The sequence below is a fragment of the Sus scrofa genome, chromosome 2 (genome assembly GCF_054392235.1).
Source record: "Sus scrofa isolate SSC_HxYL_T2T_F1_AM1 chromosome 2, Sscrofa_HxYL_maternal_Yorkshire_Landrace_v2.0, whole genome shotgun sequence".
In the NCBI taxonomy this organism is placed as follows: domain Eukaryota; kingdom Metazoa; phylum Chordata; class Mammalia; order Artiodactyla; family Suidae; genus Sus; species Sus scrofa.
Window position 1 is genome coordinate 96,493,838 of NC_139384.1, and position 20,465 is coordinate 96,514,302.

General features: G+C 47.8%; 1 protein-coding gene and 1 long non-coding RNA gene across 16 annotated transcripts in view; one reads left to right on the top strand and one right to left on the bottom strand.

The window, feature by feature from the left end:
* The window catches only part of PDE8B (phosphodiesterase 8B), a 329,914-nt gene that overhangs the window by 20,298 nt on the left and 289,151 nt on the right, over window positions 1–20,465 (top strand). For 9 of the 15 annotated variants that reach the window (XR_014838091.1, XR_014838094.1, XR_014838092.1 and 6 more), the window contains exon 1: window positions 18,269–18,436. The exons of 4 other annotated variants lie outside the window; for them this stretch is intronic. Coding sequence is in view for 4 of the 11 variants with exons in the window: in XM_021084470.2 (XP_020940129.1) it covers window positions 18,413–18,436 (24 nt within the window). In the remaining 7 variants the exon portion in view is untranslated. Of the gene's footprint in view, window positions 1–9,398; window positions 9,790–18,268; window positions 18,437–20,465 lie in introns of those variants that run through there. 2 more of the 15 variants (XM_085013887.1, XM_085013882.1) reach the window with 2 other exon arrangements.
* LOC146405596 (uncharacterized) lies at window positions 16,499–19,456 on the bottom strand. Its single transcript, XR_014838099.1, has 2 exons — window positions 19,028–19,456; window positions 16,499–18,233 (listed from the first exon to the last, which is right to left on the bottom strand). It is a non-coding gene; the product is annotated as an uncharacterized LOC146405596 (long non-coding RNA).

The window sequence follows — 20,465 nt, forward strand, 5'->3', positions numbered from 1 at the left end:
GTACTTTCCTTCCTCTTCTGCAGGAAGAGAAATATCACCTCCATATATTCCTAGGCAGTCTGGTGAAGGGACAAGCTGGCTGCCCCTGAGAAGGGAAATTTGAGTGGAAGAAAACAGAGGAATTCCTGTCGTGGCTCAGTGGTAGCGAACATGACTAGTATCCGTGAAGATGTGGGTTCGAATCCTTGACTGGCTCAGTGGATTAAGGATCTGGTGTTTGTTGCTGTGAGCTGTGGTGTAGGTCGTAGATGTGGCTCAGATCTGGCATGGCTGTGGTGTAGGCCAGCAGCTGCAGCTCCTATTTGACCCCTAGCCCAGGAACTTCCATATGCTGCAGTTGTGGCAGAAAGAAAGAAAGGAAAGAAAGGAAAGGAAGGAAGGAAGGAAAGAAAGAAAAAGAAAGAGAAAGAAAGAAAAGAAGGAAATGAAAGAAGAAAGAAGGAAAGAAAGAAAGAGAAAGAAAGAAAAGAAGGAAAGAAAAGAAGGAAAGGAAGGAAGAAAGAAAGAAAGAAAGGAAAGAAAGAAAAGGAAAGAAAGAAAGAAAGAAAGAAAGAAGGAAAGGAAAGAAGGAAAGGAAGGAAGAAAGAAGGAAAGAAAGAAGAGAAAGAAAAGAAAGAAAGAAAGAGAGAAAGAAAGAAAGAAAGAAAGAAAGAAAGAAAGAAAGAAAGAAAGAAAAAGTGAGAGAGAGACAGAAAATAGATTGGGGAAGATGAGGGGGTGAGCGAAGGAATTGTGACATCCATCGGCTGAGAGCACCACTGCATCCCAGGAAACGCCCAGCCCAGGAAGTGGGGCCTGCCCTGTGGGACTGGGGACTCTTGAGGGAGAAGAAACGTGGCCCCCACAGCGTCAGAGCCCCCACCTGTTTACACCAACTGGTTTTCACCACCCGAGGGGGTAAATTGAGCTGCCTGTTTAATGATGAGGAAGTGGAGTGGAATGTGAGAATCCTCATTACTGACGTCAAGCTTGCCTTTCATTTTATTTATACCCATGACATTGTGACACGGGATCTAATTTTCCATTGTATTTTTTTCCCCTCTGTTAGGACGCAAGTGATGACAAGTGAATTTGTGCCTGGGCCTGAAAAACAATATTTTTAATTAATGTGAAGCCAGGGTCCTTACAGGATTTGGTGTCTGTCTCTATCTTCCCACCTGGCTGCCTCTCCCTTGATGCTCACCTGACCATCTCAGAGGGCAGAAGGGACCAGGCTCCTCCAGGGCATGCGCCCCCCACCCCACCAAGAAGTGTGAGCTTGAGGCGTCCACTTGCCCACTGCTCTCTGGTAACAGGCTGTTCCTTCCTGGCACGGGCACTGGAGGGAGGCCAGGGAGCAGTGAGGCTGCACGGCAGCCTTGGCACAGAGCCCTGGCTGCTGTCTGAGCTTGAATCTGGGCTCTGGCACCAGGAGCGTGGTTCCAGCTCCCTAACCCAGAACTGCCTGTGCAAGGACTACTCTGCTGCTTGTGCCCTGGTGGGGCCCCACACCTTCTGTCCCTTAGGGGCAGGGCAGGTTCAGGAACAGAGGTGGATGTGGAAAGAAGAGCAGGAGCAGTTCGGGCTCCTTGGCTAGGGCAAAGGTAAGTTAGGTCCCCGAGTGCAGAAGCAGCCTTTGGAGGTGTGTCTAGGCTGGAGGAGAGAGTGGCGTGTGTGTCCAGCAAGTGAACAGAGTGGGCTGTACCCCAGCTCCTCACATGGCACTGGGGCCTCAGCCCCCAAACTGCCTCCCTCCATTGCATCCCACGGCCTCAGCTCCAGATGCAGCATCACTAGTGTGGGGCCCTCTTCCCTCCCTGGGTCCCAGCAGACTAGCCACTATTTCAGGACGGCCTCCTGTCGCCAGCTTTTCAATGTTTTTCAGCCTCTGACCCCAGAGAAATCTCAACTTCCTTGTACTCCGCTCAGAAGATGTTTGTTATTCAGGATTCTGATGCAGACGCCTGATAAGGGAGGCCTCGGGCCTTCCAAGCTAGTAAACCAACAGAGTCTGAGGATTTGAGAGGCCCAAGGACAACCACACCCTGAGAGGTGGCAGGGCGCCAGCTCCTGTCACCTGAAATCTTCCAGGATATTTAGAAATGGGAGTCAGTGAGTTTTCACTGCATTTGCTTCCCATGCTTTGCTTGTTTTGCTTTTGAAAGTAAGGTTTCCAGTAGCACCAATGAAATTGGATCTGTATTTTACTGAGTCTGCAGTAGTTCGTACACTTGACTTGGTGTTGCCTTCAACTTCTGGTTAACTCTGTCTGGTTAACTCTTCTGGCTAAACTCTGTCGGTTTAGGTAAAAAATGGCATAGAGTAACCTGTGCTCTAGAAATACAGTGTGGAAAGCCAGAGAGGACACCTCAGAAGCTGTCCTGGGGAGTTCCCCCTTGTGGCTCAGTGGGTAACGAGCCCAACTCGTATCCACGAGGATGCAGATTCGATCCATGGCCTTGCTCAGTGGGTGAAGGATCCAGCGTTGCCATGAGCTGTGGTGTAGGTCACAGACATGGCTCAGATCCCAAGTTGCTGTGGCTATGGTGTAGGCCAGTAGCTGTAGCTCTGATTCGCCCCCTAGCCTGGGAACTTCCGTGTGCTGTGGGTGTGGTCCTAAAAAGACAAAGGCAAAAAAAAAAAAAGAAGAAGAAGAAAGAAAAAGCTGTCCTGGTGTCTCACCCCTCACTGACCCACCAGGGTAGGAGCTGCTTGGGTCAGAAGGGGCTGCATGTACACAGCTCAGGGCCAGGCCTTTAGAATTCCATTGCAACAGCCCACCTGAGACCCATTCCTGAAAGCCCGTGCCTGTTAAAGTAGCCTGCCTCAAGCGCTGCCTACTAGGTGCTGGGCTGGAGGTGGGGGGCCAAGGGCCAGGGGATGCAAATGAGACACAGGCCATTTCCATCAGCCAAAACATTACAGATCTAACACAAGGCTGTAGAAATGAATGATGGAGAGGACAAAAGTGGACTCCATGTGCTCAGGATAGAACTAGACATCTCTTGGTTCCATAGTGGGATACTGGTGTCACTTAGACACCCCTTTCCCAAGGCTCCCTGGAGGGACAAGGGCATGAAATTTGTAGTCAGACAGGCCCATGTTCAAGTCCTTCCTCACGAGCTCTTTGATCTTGGGAAGGTTCTTAAACTCTCTGCTCCTCAGTTTCTACATCTGTGAAAGGGAGACGCCGGGCCTGTCATAGAGTTACTGTGGGGGTTGAATGAGAAAAGGAAAACAAGTGCGTCCACAGCCTCGAGCACATAGTAGGGCCTCACTCGCCTTCTCCATTTTAACTGGGGATGGGAGAGCCCCACAGAGGATCTGCTTTTTTTAAAAAACTGAAATGTGGAAGTTCCCATCGTAGCTCAGCAGTTAGCAAACCCGACTAGCATCCATGAGGATGCGGGTTTGATCCCTGGCCTTGCTCAGTGGGTTAAGGATCTGGTGTTGCCATGAGCTGCGGTGTAGGTCACAGAGGTGGCTTTGCTGTGGCTGTGGTGTAGGCCGGCAGATACAGCTCCAATTGGACCCCTAGCCTGGAAACCTCCTTATGCCACAGGTGCGTCCCTAAAAAAAAAAATTGAAATGTAGTTGATGTGTGTTATGTAACAATGTATATATATATATATATATATATATATATATATATTTGGAATATATATTTTCTTTTTCAGATTCTTCTCCATTATGAGTTATTACAAAATATTGAAGATAGTTCCCTGTGCTGTACAGTAGGTCCTTATTGATTATCTAATCTGCTCAATGTATAGTGGTGTATATATGTTAATCCCAAACTCCTAATTTATCCCTCTCCCCTCCCTTTCCCCTTTGGTAACCATAGGTTTGTTTTCTATGTCTGTGGCTCTATTTCTATGTTGTAAATAAGTGTATTTGTATCATTTTTAAAGATTCCACCTAGAAGTGATGTCATGGAGTCACTGGTATGGTATTTGCCTTTCTCTGAGTGTGATAATTTCTAGGTCCATCCATGTTGCCGCAAATGGCATGATTTCATTCTTTTTTATGGCTGAGTAGTATTCCACTGTATATATGTGCCCCATCTTGTTTATCCATTCCTCTGTAATGGACATTTATGCTGCTTGCTTGTCTTGATTATTATAATACTGCCACTGTGAACATTGGGGTGCATGTATATTTTCAAACCAGAGTTTCAGTCTTTCTGGATAGATTCCCAGGAGTGGGATTATGGATCATATGGTAGCTCTATTTTTAGTTTTTTTAAGGAGCCTCCATACTGCTTGCATAGTGGCTGCAGAGAGGGTCTGCTTTTAAGTCTTAGCCCAGCCAAGTGGCTCCACTGCTCTGAGTTTTCTTTATGATAGACTCTGAAGGTTGGGGAAGTGTATGAGGACTGAGTAGATAGGAGTGTGCTGATTGAGACGTGGGGTGAAGGGACAGGTGAGCCCCCAGACTCAGGGACACGGCGTGGGGAGAAGAATGGTCTTCTTAAGTAGGGATTAGAAGAGAAGAGCCGAGGAACATGGAAATATGGCTGACCTGACCCTTACCTTGCTCTCCAAGGTGGAGCTGGGTTGGGGGAGGGGCTGCCTCTGCCAGGATACGTCTGCCTTAGAGATTCATGATCTTGTCATGTGGCTGGGGGAGGTAACACTGAGGTATGGTATGGGGTCCATGGTACAGGTTCCCCTGAGCCAGAGTCCCCTGGACAAGGCCCCCGGCCCTTCTCCCATCCCCCACCGCTGTCATGACCCCAGCAGCCAGCTACCCATAATCCTCCAGGAGCTATCCTCGGTCTTCCTGTGTCTTGTGAAGACTGGGGTGAAATGCGCATAGTGAGACACTCCTGTCAGGAGGCAGCGTTCATCAGCCATGGGGAGGAATGTGTGTCTATTGAAAAAATTATTTTTGTGAAGATATTCAAATCCGAACATCTTACCTGTCTAACCAGGCCAAGGTGGAGAGTGAACCTTGATTCCTTCTCATACGCATTAGGCCTCAAAGAGAAGAGCGCGTTGTCGTGTGAACAGAGACACTGAGTCATCTGTGCTGGCTTCAGAGGGGCTCTAAGCAAAAAGCAAGGCTGCTCCAAATCTACCCAGGATCTGAAACTCTCACATAGCTAAGAATTTTGCCCTCCTCCTTGAGCATACTGCTTACCCAAGCTACTGATAAACAACAGTGACCTCTATCTCCTGATCCCCCTCCCTGCTCCACACACACCCCCATTTATTCCTGTGGCTTCTCAGCAATGGAAAGACAAGAGAGGCTGAGACATGGGGTCATGGGTGGCCTTCACTCTGAGTGGGTAAATGAGGCTTGCCTGTCTTTCACGCTGTTGTTCATGTCTAGAGGTACAGTCCACACAGTGGGCTCCAGAAGGACTCTGGAGTCTCACAGCCAGGCTGGCTCATGAGCAGGGTATGGTTAGAAAAAAAAAAACAAACAAAAAAACAACCAATAAATAAGCATTGATTGAGTACCTACTTTATGGCAAGCACCATGTAAGGCTTTGGGTATACCTGGTCCCGGTCTTCAAGGAACTCAGAGTCTGGTGAGAAAGATAGATGTTAAGCAAAGAAACCCCAACAGTTATATGATTTGCAAATGGTGATAAATGAATGGCTGTCATGAGAGAGAATAACAGTGGGGCATAATACAGTCTGGAGAGCTGGGGTCGAGGAAAGGCTCTCTGAGGAAGTGGCAGTTGGAGTTCCCATGGTGGCTTCAGTGGAAAACCAATCTGACTAGTATCCATGAGGACACAGGTTCGATCCCTGGCCTCACTCAGTGGGTTAAGGATCCGGCGTTGCCATGAGCCGTGGTGTAGGTTGAAGACACAGCTCAGATCTGGCGTTGCTGTGGCTCTGGCATAGGTCAGTGACTATAGCTCCAATTCAACCCCTGGCCTGGGAACTTCCATATGCCTCACGTGACCCTAAAAAAAAAAAAAAAAAAAAAAAAGGAAGTGACAGTGAAGCCTAAAACAGTGCTTCTCAAATTTTAACATGCATCAGCATCACCTGGAGAGTTTGTTACAAAACAGGTTTCTCGGTCCACCCCTGACCCCAGGGTTTCTGAATCAGTATCCCCAAGGTAGGTCCCAAGAATTTGCATTATTAATAAGATCCTGGGTGACGCTGAGGCTGATGGTTTGGAGTCCAAGCTCTGAGAACCACTGGCCTGGAGGATTGGTGGGAATTAGCCGGGTGAAGAGAGTCAGGGAGACCAGTGAGCAGAGGGAGTAGCGTGTGCCAGCACCCTGATGTGGGAAAGATCTGGGGGCAGCAGTTAATGGAAAGGTCAGCATCCTGAAGGCAGTGACTCAAGAGACCAGCAGCTTGAGGTGATGTTAGAGATGAACTTGACCCTCCCATCCTGAAACGCACTTCAACAGAGTCCCCCACACCCCCAACCAGTGGTAGCATGTCTAAGAATGATGGTTCCATTGACCTGCAGAGATGTCCTCCTGCTACGTGGGGCTAATGGAGCTGTGCTAGTCCTGAGATCGTGTGAGACTAAATGGGATCATGTATGCAAGGGGCTGAGGGCAGGTCAAATGCCCAGTCCCGTTCCAGTGTTCTTTCCTCTCTCTATTCCCTGGCCTGAACCATGGCCCTGTCTCAAGTTCCCTGCTTTAGCGGGGGGGAGGACATGTTGCTGAATTGGTGCTGTCCTAGAGCTGCAAGCACAAAGAATTCACGTGGAAGGAGTCCATGATACCTACTGGAATTTGGTTAAGTAGTTGAGGCTAGATTAAAATTTTGGACACCACTTCCAAAGAGCAGGTGTATGCGTATGTTTTCCTACGTTTCATGGGATTCACAAGTGTTGCAGGATTTTAAACCAAGGAAAGCCTGGGTTTGGGTTTTGGGGCCAAAGTGCACAATTGGCATTAGGCTAGTTCAATTCCAAATACTTCATGTTTTGTTTTGTTTTTGCTTTTTTAGGCCCACAAATGGCATATGGAGGTTCCCAGGCTAGAGGTTAAATTGGAGCTGTAGCTGCCGGCCTACACCACAGCCACAGCAACACCAGATCCGAGCCACGTCTGCAACCTACACCACAGCTCTCGGCAACACCAGATCCTTAACCCACTGAGTGAGGTCAGGGATCAAACCCACAACCTCATGGTTTCTAGTCGGATTCATTTCTGCTGTGCCACAACAGGAACTCCTCCTCAAATATGTTTTTTGAGTCCTCCCTCTGTGCCAGGTGCCCTGTGAGGTGATGGGAAAACAGAGGTAGGTGACCAAGGCTGGGTCCCTGCTTTTGAGAAGCCTGTAGTCTCACTGGGACATGGACTTGTAAGTAACACAGAGCAGTGGGATAAAGCCATAAGAAAGGTCTGTAAGAAGGGCAGTAGAAACTCAGGAGACAGAGCAGTCTGCCTGGTGAAATTGGAGGTCACAAACAGAAAGTGACATCGGAGCCAAGCCTGTAAGGGAAACATCAAGAGAATGAGCAGAACTGAAGGGTAAGTGAACAAATCTTTAAGGAACTTTTTTGTTATTGTTTTAGACTCTGACCTTAGTCATCATTATGAGCTTCTAAGATACATGGCCACATGGAGTTGAATTTGATTTAAAATATTGTGTAAATGGTTATATATAGAAACACATATGGAAACAATCTGAAAATATTTCTCCTCAAATATAGTGCCATGTGCTTTTAAGAATTTGCTATTTCTGGATGAAAATGTGAAATATGGTTTGGTCTTTGGAGACTCAGAAGAAATTATGTCACCATTCCAAGTGAAAGTGATTTTGATGATTAATTCATTCGTTGTCTGCAGTAAGTCAGTCGACAAACGTTTAGTTAGAAATTTCGATTTTTGAAGCACTGCAGTAGGCCTTTGGCGGGGGGGTGGGCAACAAAGACTTTTTGTCCTGCCCTCAGGACTCTTCAAGCCTTAGGAGTGAGAAAACCACCTGGAGACAGATAATTCTAACACTAGTGGGTGGTAAGTGATATGAGTAAATGCCAACAAAATGCTTCAGGTATCTAGAGGGGGCAAAGAAAAAGCTATTTTAGGACTGGGAACATGATAGGAGGCTTGACCATTTATGATGAAGCCATTTGCACTAGACCTCATAAGGGTGGGAAGGGATCAGACATTCAGAACCCGGGGTGGGAGAGGTGTTCCAGGCAGAGGGAAGTTTTGAACAAAAAGAGTGGGAAATCACTTGTAAATGGCACTTTGTCCCATTTAAGGGTATGACTTAGGGAAAGAGCTAGTATTGGGAGATGTCAGCCTCACAGCAAGGTTTGGACTTGATTCTACAGGCTATGACTTCTTGGAATTTGAAATGCCAAACATTTGTCTCTTGGTTCCTTGTAGGCTTGTTTTAGTTGGCATCGCAGGCCTGACCTTTGTCGTACATACTTTGGTTCAACCCCTAGGATATATTTTAAAAGATCAGTCTGTGTATGCTGATAGTAGAATTGAAGTGTGGCTCCAAAGAGCTGTATGGCTGCAGAGTTAAAGTAGACCCTTTCTTGGGGAGTTTGTGATTCCACCTCTGGAGGTTGAAAGAAATGGATTTTGTGTCAGAGGCTCTTTAAGAAACAGAGGAAGGCTTGTCCTGCACAGGGATGGATGGGTGTGGGCAGGGTTAAGTGAAACCCAACAAGAGATGGTGGGCTAGTGAGAGCTGAGGAGCTCTTACTACCTGTGGGCCAAAGGTAGCCCGCTCTTAGAAGGATGGTGGGACTGAGAAAGAGCTCTGTGTTGCCATGGAGACACACAGCTACTGCCTGTGCTCCCATCCTGTGCTGGTACCTCCCTTTGCTGAACCCAGCTGACTGCAAGCCAGAGGCCCAGGGGCCCATGAGATATTCTCTACCTGTCGGCCTCCCAGGGCACACAGTCAGGGAGGAAGCATGGAGGGCCCATCTGGAGGGGCAAACAGACTATCTAGCATAATCCTCTTTGGCTTTAATATTTCTATGATTCCAAAACAGTAAACAATTCCAAACTTGAATAAGCCTTCATGTAACAGCTATGTTCCAAACACCCCGTGTTGTTCTCAGGAATTTATAACAATTAATTAACAGAGGGAATAGATTAGATTTGGTGGCTGGATGAATGGGTAGTTGGCGAAGGCGTCTTTGGTTGAGACAGTTCACTAGACAGTAACTCAGTTAGACTGCAAGGTAGCCAAACACAGGGGTTGGGCTGGGTTTCTTCATCGTTGAATCCTTGCTGCTCAGCACTGTGCCTGGACCTTTGCAGGCCCCAGTAAATGTTTATGTGCGTAACATGTGATAGATGAAACATCAAGAACACCAAGCAACATAAAATGGGAATCTGGGGTCTTAGGTCAGGAGAACCCCAAATTAGGGTCAGGAGCTAACATTCTCAGGCCTAAGAGACGCAGACAGTATTTATTTTTCTGTTTCTAGTCCTTTCTAGGTCAAAGCTTCTGGCACCTCCCAGGGAACAAAGGCCATTTCATGGTGTTGGGAAGGTAGAAGAGAGTCTTTCCTTTCAGTCTTTCAATCTTTTCCAGCCACTTAAAAGGGCAGCATTCTAACTTCTGCATCCCAACCACCACTCATTCGTTCATTCATTTATTCATTCAGTGACCATTAATTGAGTGCTTTTGTGTTCGTTTTTTTTTGTTTTGTTTTTTTTTTTTTTGGTCTGGGAATCCAAAAATGAGACAGAAACAGTTTTAGCTCTCAAGGAGCTTAGTCTGGTAGGAGCTACAAATATGACACAGGCAGTGCAGTGCTAGTGCTGGGCCCGCAGAATGCAGGCCACTAGGGGTGCAATAGAGGGGGCCCCTCTCCTGCCCCCTCCACAGGCTGGAGGTCTCCGAGAAGGTAAGTTGGGTCCTGAAGGACTGTCCTGCCTGTTTACTTTATCTCTGGCATCCATCCATGCCTCCTCCCTCCACCCACCAATAGGAAGCAAGTCCCAGTAAGTTTGTGTCTTGCAGGGCAAATTCCTGGTCAAGGTAGCACTTTGACTCAGATGCATTTGCACCAAAGTGCCCTAAGCCAATCAGTAAACTCAGTAGAGGGGGCATTCCTTCCTCCCGCAGGGAGAAGAGGAGCCAGAGGTCAAGAGGGCACAAAGCAAGGCTCTGGATTGGGGACAGGAGAGAACTGGTACGGGAGAGGGGCTGGGGGCCGTCCAGACAAACCTCAGTGACTGCAGAACTTTTTTGGAGGGTCAGTATTATTTGCTTTTAACTCTTTGCAAACAAATGGGAGGTAGGTGAGGAGATTTGTTTATCTGTGCTCATGTGTTTGCTTTTTTAGCCCCTAGCCGCTGAACATAGGGTACAAGGTCTCAGCAATGTTCTGAACCTGCATGTGTGTTAACACGAATCCACCCAGTTTACAAAGGTGGTGGGTTGGTTTTAAAACATGGGCAATTTTGTTACAGAGTTGCTTCATTCCTAGAGGGTTTTGTTAATTGGTACGTCCTTGTCTTTATTTATTTTTGTCTTTTGTCTTTTGAGGGCCGCACCTGCGGCATATGGAGATGCCCAGGCTTGGGGTCTAATTGGAGCTGTTGCTGCCGGCCTATGCCACAGACACAGCAATAACTGCTCCGAGCTGTGTCTACGACCTACACCACAGCTCATGGCAACGCCAGATCCTTAACCCACTGAGCAAGGCCAGGGATCGAACCCACAACTTCATAGTTCCTAGTCGGATTTGTTTCCGCTGCGCCACAACAGGAACTCCTACATTCTTTTCTTTAATTTGGATATTATGACTAGTAATTGGAGGAGAAAAAGAAGCTGGGGATGAGGAGCAGAGAGGGTGAAAAATATAAGTGAGTGTTGGTCAGCATCTAAAGGGCAAGGATTTCTTAATTATCTATATTGCCCTCATTAAAAAAAAAAAAAAAAAAAAAAGTCTACCAGGGAGTTCTTGTCATGGCTCAGCAGTAACAAATCTGACTAGAATCCATGAGGATGCAGGTTCGATCCCTGGCCTTGCTCAGTGGGTCAAGGACCCAGTGTTGCCGTGAGCTGTGGTGTAGGTCACAGACATGGCTCAGATCCCACATGACTGTGACCGTGGTGTAGACCAGCAGCTGCAGCTCCGATTTGATCCCTAGCCTGGGAACTTCCATATGCCATAAGTGTGCCCCCCCCCCAAAAAAAAAGCCTGACAGTTGTAAGAATATGATTAAAATGCATTTTAATTTGTAAATAAATTTGGAAAATAGAAGTGTTTTTTAAAATTTACTCACTCCTCCCTCCACTTCATTTTTTAAAGGAGGCCAAAACATTCAGTTCCAGAAAGTTTTGCTGGGCTAAATGTGTGTGTGTGTGTGTGTGTGTGTGTGTTTAGAGCTATATTTCATTTTCTATAAGAACTCCAGTTCAGTTAGAGAATAACTCTCTCCACTTGCAGTCTTGAGGGTGTTTAGGGTTTTGATGTCCTTGGCCTGGAAGATGTTACCCTGGGACTGACCTCTGGCCTGAGGGCAGAGTACTTACCTTCTGGCCGTCTCCTGTGGTCTCCTTTGTCCAGGCCTCTCTCTGTTCACCTCTTGAAAGCCGTCGAGGCTGGATCCTTAGTTCTCCTGCTCAGAGCTTCCTCTCTTTATATTGATGATGCCTGACTTTTTAGCTCCAATCCAGACATTTCCTGTCACCTGCAGACCTGTTTCCTCTTACCTGCTAGACAAGCTCTCCTGTGTGTTGCAAAGGTACCTCAGACCCTGTATACTCAGAACTACTCACCAGGGTGCTTGCTTTTGCCCCGCTGGTGCCTGCCTTGGTGGGAAGTGCCAGCATCCAGGAGTCACCCACTCACAGCCCTTCAGTTTCCAAGTCCTATTCTATCCCTGGCTTTCTTTCCTCTTTTCCCCTCCTCTCCATCCCTGATGCCAAGGGCTGTCCTTCCGGCTCTCGTCTGCTCTTCTGGATTATTATTAGTTGTCTCTCTGCCTCCAAAAGCCTTCTCCAACCCATGCTTCCCTCCACCACCAAACTGGTCTTTATAATGGGCAAATCTCCATGTAAAATCTTGCAGAAGTTCTCCGCTTTCTAGCGCTTTGGATCAGCGGATGAGCTGGTAAAATAGTTTCCTTCTCTTGGTGTGGGTTTTCCTCCTATCCCACAGGCCACGGCTGCTTTGTCTCTTGCTAGCCTCTCCTCTGCTGGACCTCTAAGCGTTGGCAGAACCAGAGCGTGGGTCTCTGCTCTTTCTGATTACATGCCCCGAGGCTCACAGTAGCATCCACACACCGATAACTCCCAGATGTATGGCCCCAACCCTGACCTTTCTTCTGAGCTCCAGACATAGATCCAGCTGCCTCCTTAACATCTTCCCTTGGGGAAAGCATAGAGACTCCAACTGAACACAACCAGGGTGAGGCTCTTAATTCCCCACCCATTCTTTTCCTGCTCCTTTCTCATCCTTCGCCATCTCAGTCAATGGCACCGCCATCCACCCACCTGCTCAGGCTAAAATCACAGGAGGTATTGCTGTTTCTCCTCTCTCCTCACTGCACTCCCCACATGTACTCCATCCCCGAATCTCGGCAACCTCACCTTCAAACCCATGCATCCCCAGCCTGACCCTTTCTGCAATCTCCACTGCTGTCTCCCCATCATCACGGCCTTTCACTTGGATTGCTCCAATGGCCCCACGAATCCCTAGAATGGATTCTCCACACAGTGGCCAGTCTTTTCCAAAAGCAAATCCTATGCATTTCTTCTCTGCTGAACACTGTTACCCGGCGGCGTCTTGCACCTGGCCGCACTGGCCTCCTGTCCTTTCCTGGAACTTACCAAGCTTGCACGGCCTTAAGGACTTTGCACTGGCTTTTTCCCTCCCTGGGGTCCTCTTCCCTAGATCTTTGCACTCCCAGCTCCTGGGGATTATCCATGTGTCAGTTGAAACGTCTCCTCTCTGAGAAGCCCTCTGACCTCTCAGAGTCCCCCCTCCTCTCAGTCTCTTTCTGTTGCAGTAAGTTGTTTTATTATCTTCAGTTCATGATAAAACGATCTTTTCCTTCCTTTCATTTTTTTCATGTTAACTATCTCTTCCGTCCATTAGAATGTAAGCAGCATGACAGGATGGATTCATCTCGTGTACAGGGTGTTTTATCTGTATTTTGGGTATAAGTCTCCAAGAAGAGTGGGGGAGGGGCTCAGCTCTCAAACACAATGAAAGGACTTATATGGCCGCCACTTGACACAGTGGCCTCTCCTCAGATACAAGTGCAAGTTTATGTTTATGGCCTCCTGCTGATAAGAGGGAGAGAGATTTTATTGATACGCTAAACTTCCCAGGCCACATTTATTCTTGGCCAATCTGTAACTCCAGGCCCCAGGGCTAATGCTCACCCATGTGACCACACAGGTTTGCTCAAAGCTTTCTGTTCCTCTCTCCCTCTCTCTCTCTCTCTCTCTCTCTCTCTCACTCGGACTTGAGCCCTCCTGAGGACCGGAATCCAGGTTGGAGAATGTCTGGTCCAGAATTCTGTAGGAGGTGTGTTGGGTTTTGTCAGTGTAGCTTTACTAGCTTTGGGCTGAGATTTAATATGATGAGGGAAAATTAGGACTGAGATCCTGAATCTTCTCACATATTAAGAGTGAGGGATGGGAGTTCCCATTGTGGCTCAGCAGTTAACAAACTCGACTAGGAGCCATGAGGATGCGGGTGTGATCCCTGGCCTCGCTCAGTGGGTTAAGGATCTGGTGCTGCTGTGAGCTGTGGTGTAGGTCGCAGGTGGGGTTCAGATCTTGAATGGCTGTGGCTGTGGCTCTGATTCAACTCCTAGCCTGGGAACCTCCACATGCTGCAGATGTGACCCTAAAAAGCAAAAAAAAAAAAAAAAAAAAAAGAGGATGGAGGCCACAGGTGACACTAAGGGGCCTTTCAGTCTGTTCCTTTGTTAGAAGATCAGTAATGTTACTGTTTGTGTATTTCTTTGGTTTGGGGTAGGGATGGTGAGAATGAAATAATGTTATCCCAACTGGATGGAAGAATTCCAAGGGATTTTAGTGCACATATTGCCATGGAAGGTAAACCATGGACTTGATGTCTCTGGAAATTATCAAACACTGGTAGCCCCTCATTGTACTGGTGTTTCATTCCGTGGCAGTCCTGCAAGCACCAGCTTGTCAGCACCAGCTTGTCAGCACCATCAACAGCTTCAATCTCCAACCACGAGTGAGCAGTGTTAGGTTCAGAGGAACCTCGATAGTGCACCTCATTTGTTTTAGCCTCATCAGTGGAACCAAAACTCTTGTTTTCAACATATAATCACCTCCTTTCCAACCCTGAGTGGTGTTTTTGTTTTTTGTTTTTTTGTTTTTTTTTTAATTCCATATGAGAAAATGACTTTCTTCCTCCCCCACCATGTATCTCTGCTTGGGATACTAGACCTGAAACAGGAAGATTCCCCCACACGTCTGGGGCCACCAAAAGCCAACAGCCAACCACAAGTTAGTCGCCTTACTCCCTCTCATATTCTAAACAGCTAGACACATAGGGCCATCAGCGAAGCTGTGAAAATGGGTGAAGTTAATTTTTTGCTGCCCATTTCCCTTCACCACAGAAATGTCTCCTCTGCCTCAGTTGAGTGGCTCTTCAGAGAAGGAGTGTAGATATAGCCTTACGGAGATTTTAAAGGCACAAAGAATTACAATAGAAGCATTTACAGTTTTGAACTTTAGGATAGACCGATGCTGAAGCAATTATGGGGGAAAAAAAACACTTTGAGAAAGTTACAAGCCTTGTAAAATCTGGGTGGAGGAGACATTATGGGCACAAGCCAGGAGTGGGCTGGACTCTAGCACCTCTGATTAAATCATGCCATGGTATGGACTTGGAGAACAGACTTGTGGTTGCCAAGGGGGAGGGGGAGGGAGTGGGATGGACTGGGAATTTGGGGTTAGTGGATGCAAATGATTGCCTTTGGAACGAATAAGCAATGGGGTCCTGCTGTATAGCACTGGGAACTAGATCTAGTCACCTGTGATAGAGGATAATGTGAGAAAAAAGGATGTACCTATGTGTGTGTGACTGGGTCCCCTTGCTGTACAGTGGAAACTTGACAGAACACTGTAAACCAGCTATAATGGAAAAAAATAAAAATCACTAATTAAAAAAAAATCATGCCATGTTAACCCTTGCTACTCCCCTAGCCTAGTCCAGGGGAGGCGACAGGCATTGTTTCACTCCTGGCAGTGGGGGTACAAAGGGAGGGCAGGCCGGTGACATTTTGGTGGAAGAGGTGGCTCCTTGGTATGGAGAGCAAGGGAGAAGGAGGGAAGCCAGATGGCTGGGGTTTGAATCGGGAGAGTTAGTGGCATTAACCACTGGCAATCCGACTTGGTAGGAAGATGATGCTTCCTGGTTCAGAAACTTCCATTGGGAAATCTCGGTGGGACTGACAGAGAGGCGTCCAGTGGGCAGTGAGAAGCATGAGAAATAGGGCTTCGTTATGTTGTTTAGACCTGTCAGCCCAGCCCCAAGAGACTGGGAACTCTGGGCCTTTGATTTCTTTTCCCTTCTTTTCTTCGCTTCCTCCTTTATTTCCTGCTCTGTGCTTGAGTTCCCTTTCCTTCGCCTTCCTTCCCCCTTTTTTTTTTTTTTGAATTTTTGTTTTTGTTTTTTAAACGTTTCATTGAATTAGAGTTGATTTACAGGGCTGTGATCATTTCTGCTGAATCCTTCTCCTTCTTTCTTTTTTCTCCTTCCCTCTCTTCCTCTCTTTAAAAAATCATGCATCGCTCCGTAATCCCCTTCAAGGTACACAACAGGGTTCAGCATTCAGCTCGATTTTGCTGTGTGATAGCAGGGATGGACCAGAAAACTTAAACCTTAGGCATCCAAAGACACCCAAAAGCTAGCAAATACATGTGGACCCTCAGAACTCGGGCTCATAGTTTGGAGACATCATCTGGTTTTGTGCAATATCTGGGAACAATAGACAACCTGCTGGTTGCCACAGGCGTGTGCTGTGCACAGACACCTCCTCGTACTTCTTGAGCAGCTCTTCTGGAAAATCCCCACACTTGCAGGAGTGAATAATATGGCTTTTGTTCTTCTTTTGTAGATAATGGGGGGAAAAAAAAGGGGATTCAGAGGATTTGGTGCCTTTATCTTTCTTCATTGTCTCTGTGTTACTGGTTTTCTCTTTCTTGTTCTCCTTTTACTTTACTTTTCTTTCTGAAAACATGTGCATTTTTTGCTTGGGTTGATTTACCATGCGTGATTCAAACTATCCTTTTACCTGTTGGGTCATTTTTGCCTCCAATTTTCTTAAAGTTCTGTTGCTTTACCCCCACCTCATCAAGTCTTTTTTTTTTTTTTTTTTCATCTCGTCTAGTCTTAATCTGAACTTGATCTTCCACCTTCTCACGGCTTTGCTGGGCTGCTTTTCCTTGCCCATGCAGGGCCTTAAAAGGCTATGATTGCGAAATAACGATAAAGTACACTGCTCATTTCAGTGACCTTAACCCTTCTACCTAGTCTCCTCTGCCTCACTTTTCCATCTGTGGGAGAAGGAAGTGTATTAGTTGGGTGCTTGTACATAACACACTACCACAAATTTAGTGGCTTAAACAACACACATTTATTATCTCACAGTTTGCGTGAGTCAGAAGTTGAGCATGGTTTTACCAGGTCCTCTGGGTAAGCTGCAGCTCCAGTCTCATCTCAAGGCTCACCTAAGAAAGGGTGCACTTTCAAGCTCTCCCAGTTGTTGTCAGGACTTAAGTCTTCTCAGTGTGTTGGACTAAGGGCCGCAGTTTCTTACTGGTTTTAGGCCAGAGGCTCCCTCAGTTCCTTACCACCCCATCGTGGCTGTTTGCTTGATCAGAACCATGGAGAGAGAGAGAGAGAGAGAGAGAGAGAGAGAGAGAGAGAGAGAGAGAGAGAGAGAGACAGACTCCTGGCAAGACTATAACATAATCATTTGAAGTCACATCCTTATTACCTTTGCCATTCTTTTTTTAAATTACTCAGTGAAGTTTATTACATTTATGGTTGTACAACAATCATCACAACCCAATTTTATAGCATTTCCATCCCAAACCCCCAGCCCATCCCCCTACCCACCTTTGCCATTCTTTATGGATAGAAAGCAAGTCACAGGTTCCCCCACATTCAAGGGGAGGGAGTTTCACAAAGGCATGAACACCAGGAGGTGCAGATGGTTGGGGACCATCCTGAAGTCTGTCCATGCAGAGAGGACTGCTTCTGAGGGAAAAGACTTGGGGCTCCCTAGAAAAAGTAAAGGTTACAGTCCTGCTACTCTCATGCCTTATGGCTGCCGTTCATTGATTATGGCAACACCCCAATCATCGTGTTTCTCTTTGTCTCACTCCGTATCCTGTGAACCAGGTTTGACTTCTGAAAATGACTTGTTTTCCTTTTCTGCCATTAGAAATCTCATCAGCCTCTGAATGCGAAAAGTCAGCAGGAAGAGATTGCTGTTGTTGATCTTGGTTTTGGCTAGACTGACTCAGCCCTGTGGGCAGCTGAGAAAGGAAGGACCATTGCAAATGCTCTCTAGGTCTTTGGTAGAAATCCCTCCACCTTGGAGGGGCCAGGTATGGGGCAAGTGTGATAATAACCATGAACTAGATGCCAGGCTTATTTACAGCTGAGGCATTTAATTGGGTTCCATTCTTTACTTTTTGAAAGCCTCTCAAAGCTTCATTGTATCTACCCAGGCGTTTGATTCCAGCTTCCTAAAGAGATTGGAAGGGGGCGTAAGGGTAGCAGCACCTTTGGCCCAAACCCCGTTTGATTCACCTTGGTAAATTGTCGCAAAATTAAGGCTGAGGGACAACACCTTCACCTGCTCACCCCACCACGCAACATACACATAATTAGGTGTCTTTTACAAATTCATTTGAATACGGAAGACCTCCTTTAACTTTGAGGAAAAAGGATCCATCCATCCATCCAACTGTCTTCTGTCTATACATAATGATGAATTTCTCTGACTTTAGAATCTCTTTATAATAACAGCGTATATGAATTTGAGTCGAGGAATGAGGAAAATCTGATCCTGCAATGTTTTCTTGGGGATGGCTGCACACGGAGAAGAGGGTGGAGAAGGGTGGGCACAGGGAATAGAAAGCTCCGTGCTGGGATTCAGAGGCCCAAGAAGTGCCAGGTTGGGCCGAGGAGGCGAGACTTGACTTCCCTCCAGCGGTGGGAGAGGCGCTGCGGGGAGCGGAGTAGCTGGGCGGGGGGGCGCTGAGCAGGCTCGAATTCGGGGCTCACACCCCGGGAGGGGCGCTAGGACCCAGGCACCCGCCGGCCTCAGGACGCGTCTAGGGAGTGAAGGCGCAAAGAGGCTCAGGCTCGCGGCCAGAGTCCCTCGGAACGACGAGCCCCTTAGTGCAGGCGCGAGGCCGGGGGCGCGGGGTGCAGCCGCTCTGTACGCTCAGTGCGGGGCTGCGGCGCGGGCCAGGGGCACTGCCGGGGCGCCCAGCAGCCGCCCGCCGCCGGCATGGACCTGCAGAGCGCCGGCCAGGTGAGCAGCCCCGCGCCAATCTGCGTCTCCCCACTCCCCACCCCCTCGTCCAGAGCTGTCCTCAGACCCCTTTCAGACATCCCATAGTTAGGGAGGGGCTTTTTCTCTTCTAATCCCACACCCCTAGTGTCTGCGTGCCCTGGTCTCCAAATGCTTTCTTCCTTCACAGGAGGAGAGCGCCTCGAATGTCGGCTGGTAACCGTCCGGATTATAATTCCGAATACCAATTGCCCACCAATTGCGCTGTCCATATCTGGATGGCGTTTCCCCAGTGTTAGCCTAGTTACTACATTAGACCAGCTGTACTGACTCCTGTTGCGCCCCGAGTTTCCCACGCTGTCTCCACGCGATCGTGGTGCCCCTGCCTTGCTCAGCGTGCTTCCAGTGGCTGCACAGCTGACCCCTTCCTGGGAAGCGAACCACCTCCTGCCCCAGGCTCGGGAGTGGGTGGAGGGGTGTAGAGGCGCCGGAAGCCTTGGTGCCTTCCCCCGCGACTCCGTGATCCCAGGGACCCACTCCCACCCGTGCGTGCAGCTCCTGGAACCGCGCTTGCCGAACACCTAGCTGGAGCGTGAGATTTTTACCACCCACCTGTGGGGGAGTTGGAGCAGGATTCACAGAAGGCGCTCGCTCTGTGGGAAGTAGGAAAGTGCGGGTGAGAATGCTCTGCGGGGCAGGAGAGGCTTTTCAACCAAGGCGGAAGTTGCCACTCTGTACTTGGGGGTGTCCTGATGGGCGTCGGAGCGTTAGCTGAATTGTACTTAGTTACCAGGATCAAGTTGACGCGGTCCCTGGACTGTTGCAGGAGGTGAGGCTTATACCAACCAGTCTTGGCCAGACATCTTCAGCCTTCACCTGGAGCCTCTATACCTTCAAGACTAGCTGTGCCTAAGCATTCTGCCTTCGGCTCATACTGACACCAATTTACCATCTCCGGGTTGCCAACGCGAGAAAAACGTTGCTGATAAGTTGCCATGGGCAAACGTCCAGTCGCTAGGGGTGGGAGACCACCCCCAGAGAGCTGTGGGTATCCGCCCCCACAACCTTTGCTGGCCGCAGGGTTGGGGCGCTGGGGGGCGTGCCTGCTTTCGTAATAACAGGCGCGTTTGTTAGAACCTGAAGTTAAACACGTAGCACTAAGGCAGAAACTTTCCCTAAACTGTGTTGTGAGACAATCAACAAAAGCATTCACCCAGGGCCCGCGGGGGGGGGGGGGGGAGGGCGGGGGCAGAGCCCGCACCCCCATTCAGGATTTTATAATCTGCCGGATGGCATTGCCAGTTTTGCTTGACTGCCTCTCTGACCTTGAATGAGCTATTTTAACTTTGCTCAGTTTTCCAAGAAGCAAAAACGAAAGAAGGACAATTCGCCAGCGGTGGAAGGAGCATCTTTGTTTGGAAGCCACTACCTTGGTTCCAGCCCTAGTGTGTACCACTAACCTGTTGTAAAACTTTGGGCAGAACATACAACCTGTCTGGAGCTCAGCTGCCACAAAAGGCTCAAAGAGATCCTATAATTCTGGGGGCCTCTATAGCAGTCATTTGCCATGCTTAAACAGCCAACGCAGTACTCACTGGTTCTTTGGAGTCTAGATTGTACTAGATCCCAAAGAGCATCCACAGACCAAAGAAATTCTGGATCAGAACTGTGGGTGAACTGCATTTTAATTCCAGTCTGTTTATAGAGCTGCACAAATCTTTCAGGCTTAAGAAATAAGCTTGGCTGGTTTACTTGATACCTAGAATGCCCTGGGAAGGTGCTCATATAGAAAGTCCTGTGTAAGTCGGGCTTTGGTTACATAAAAGGTTCTTTCTATGAATTTGAAAGACCTTTGCCATAACCACCCTGTTACCAAAATGAACAGAGGAAAAGGCCCAAGGTGATCCTGCAATAGAAGAGGCACCTTGGCTATATCTGATAAATAATTTTTTGACATTCTTTTTTTAAAAAAATTTTATTTTATTATAATTTTTTGACATTCTTTTTTTAAAAAAATTTTTATTTGATTTATAACATTCTGTCAATTTCT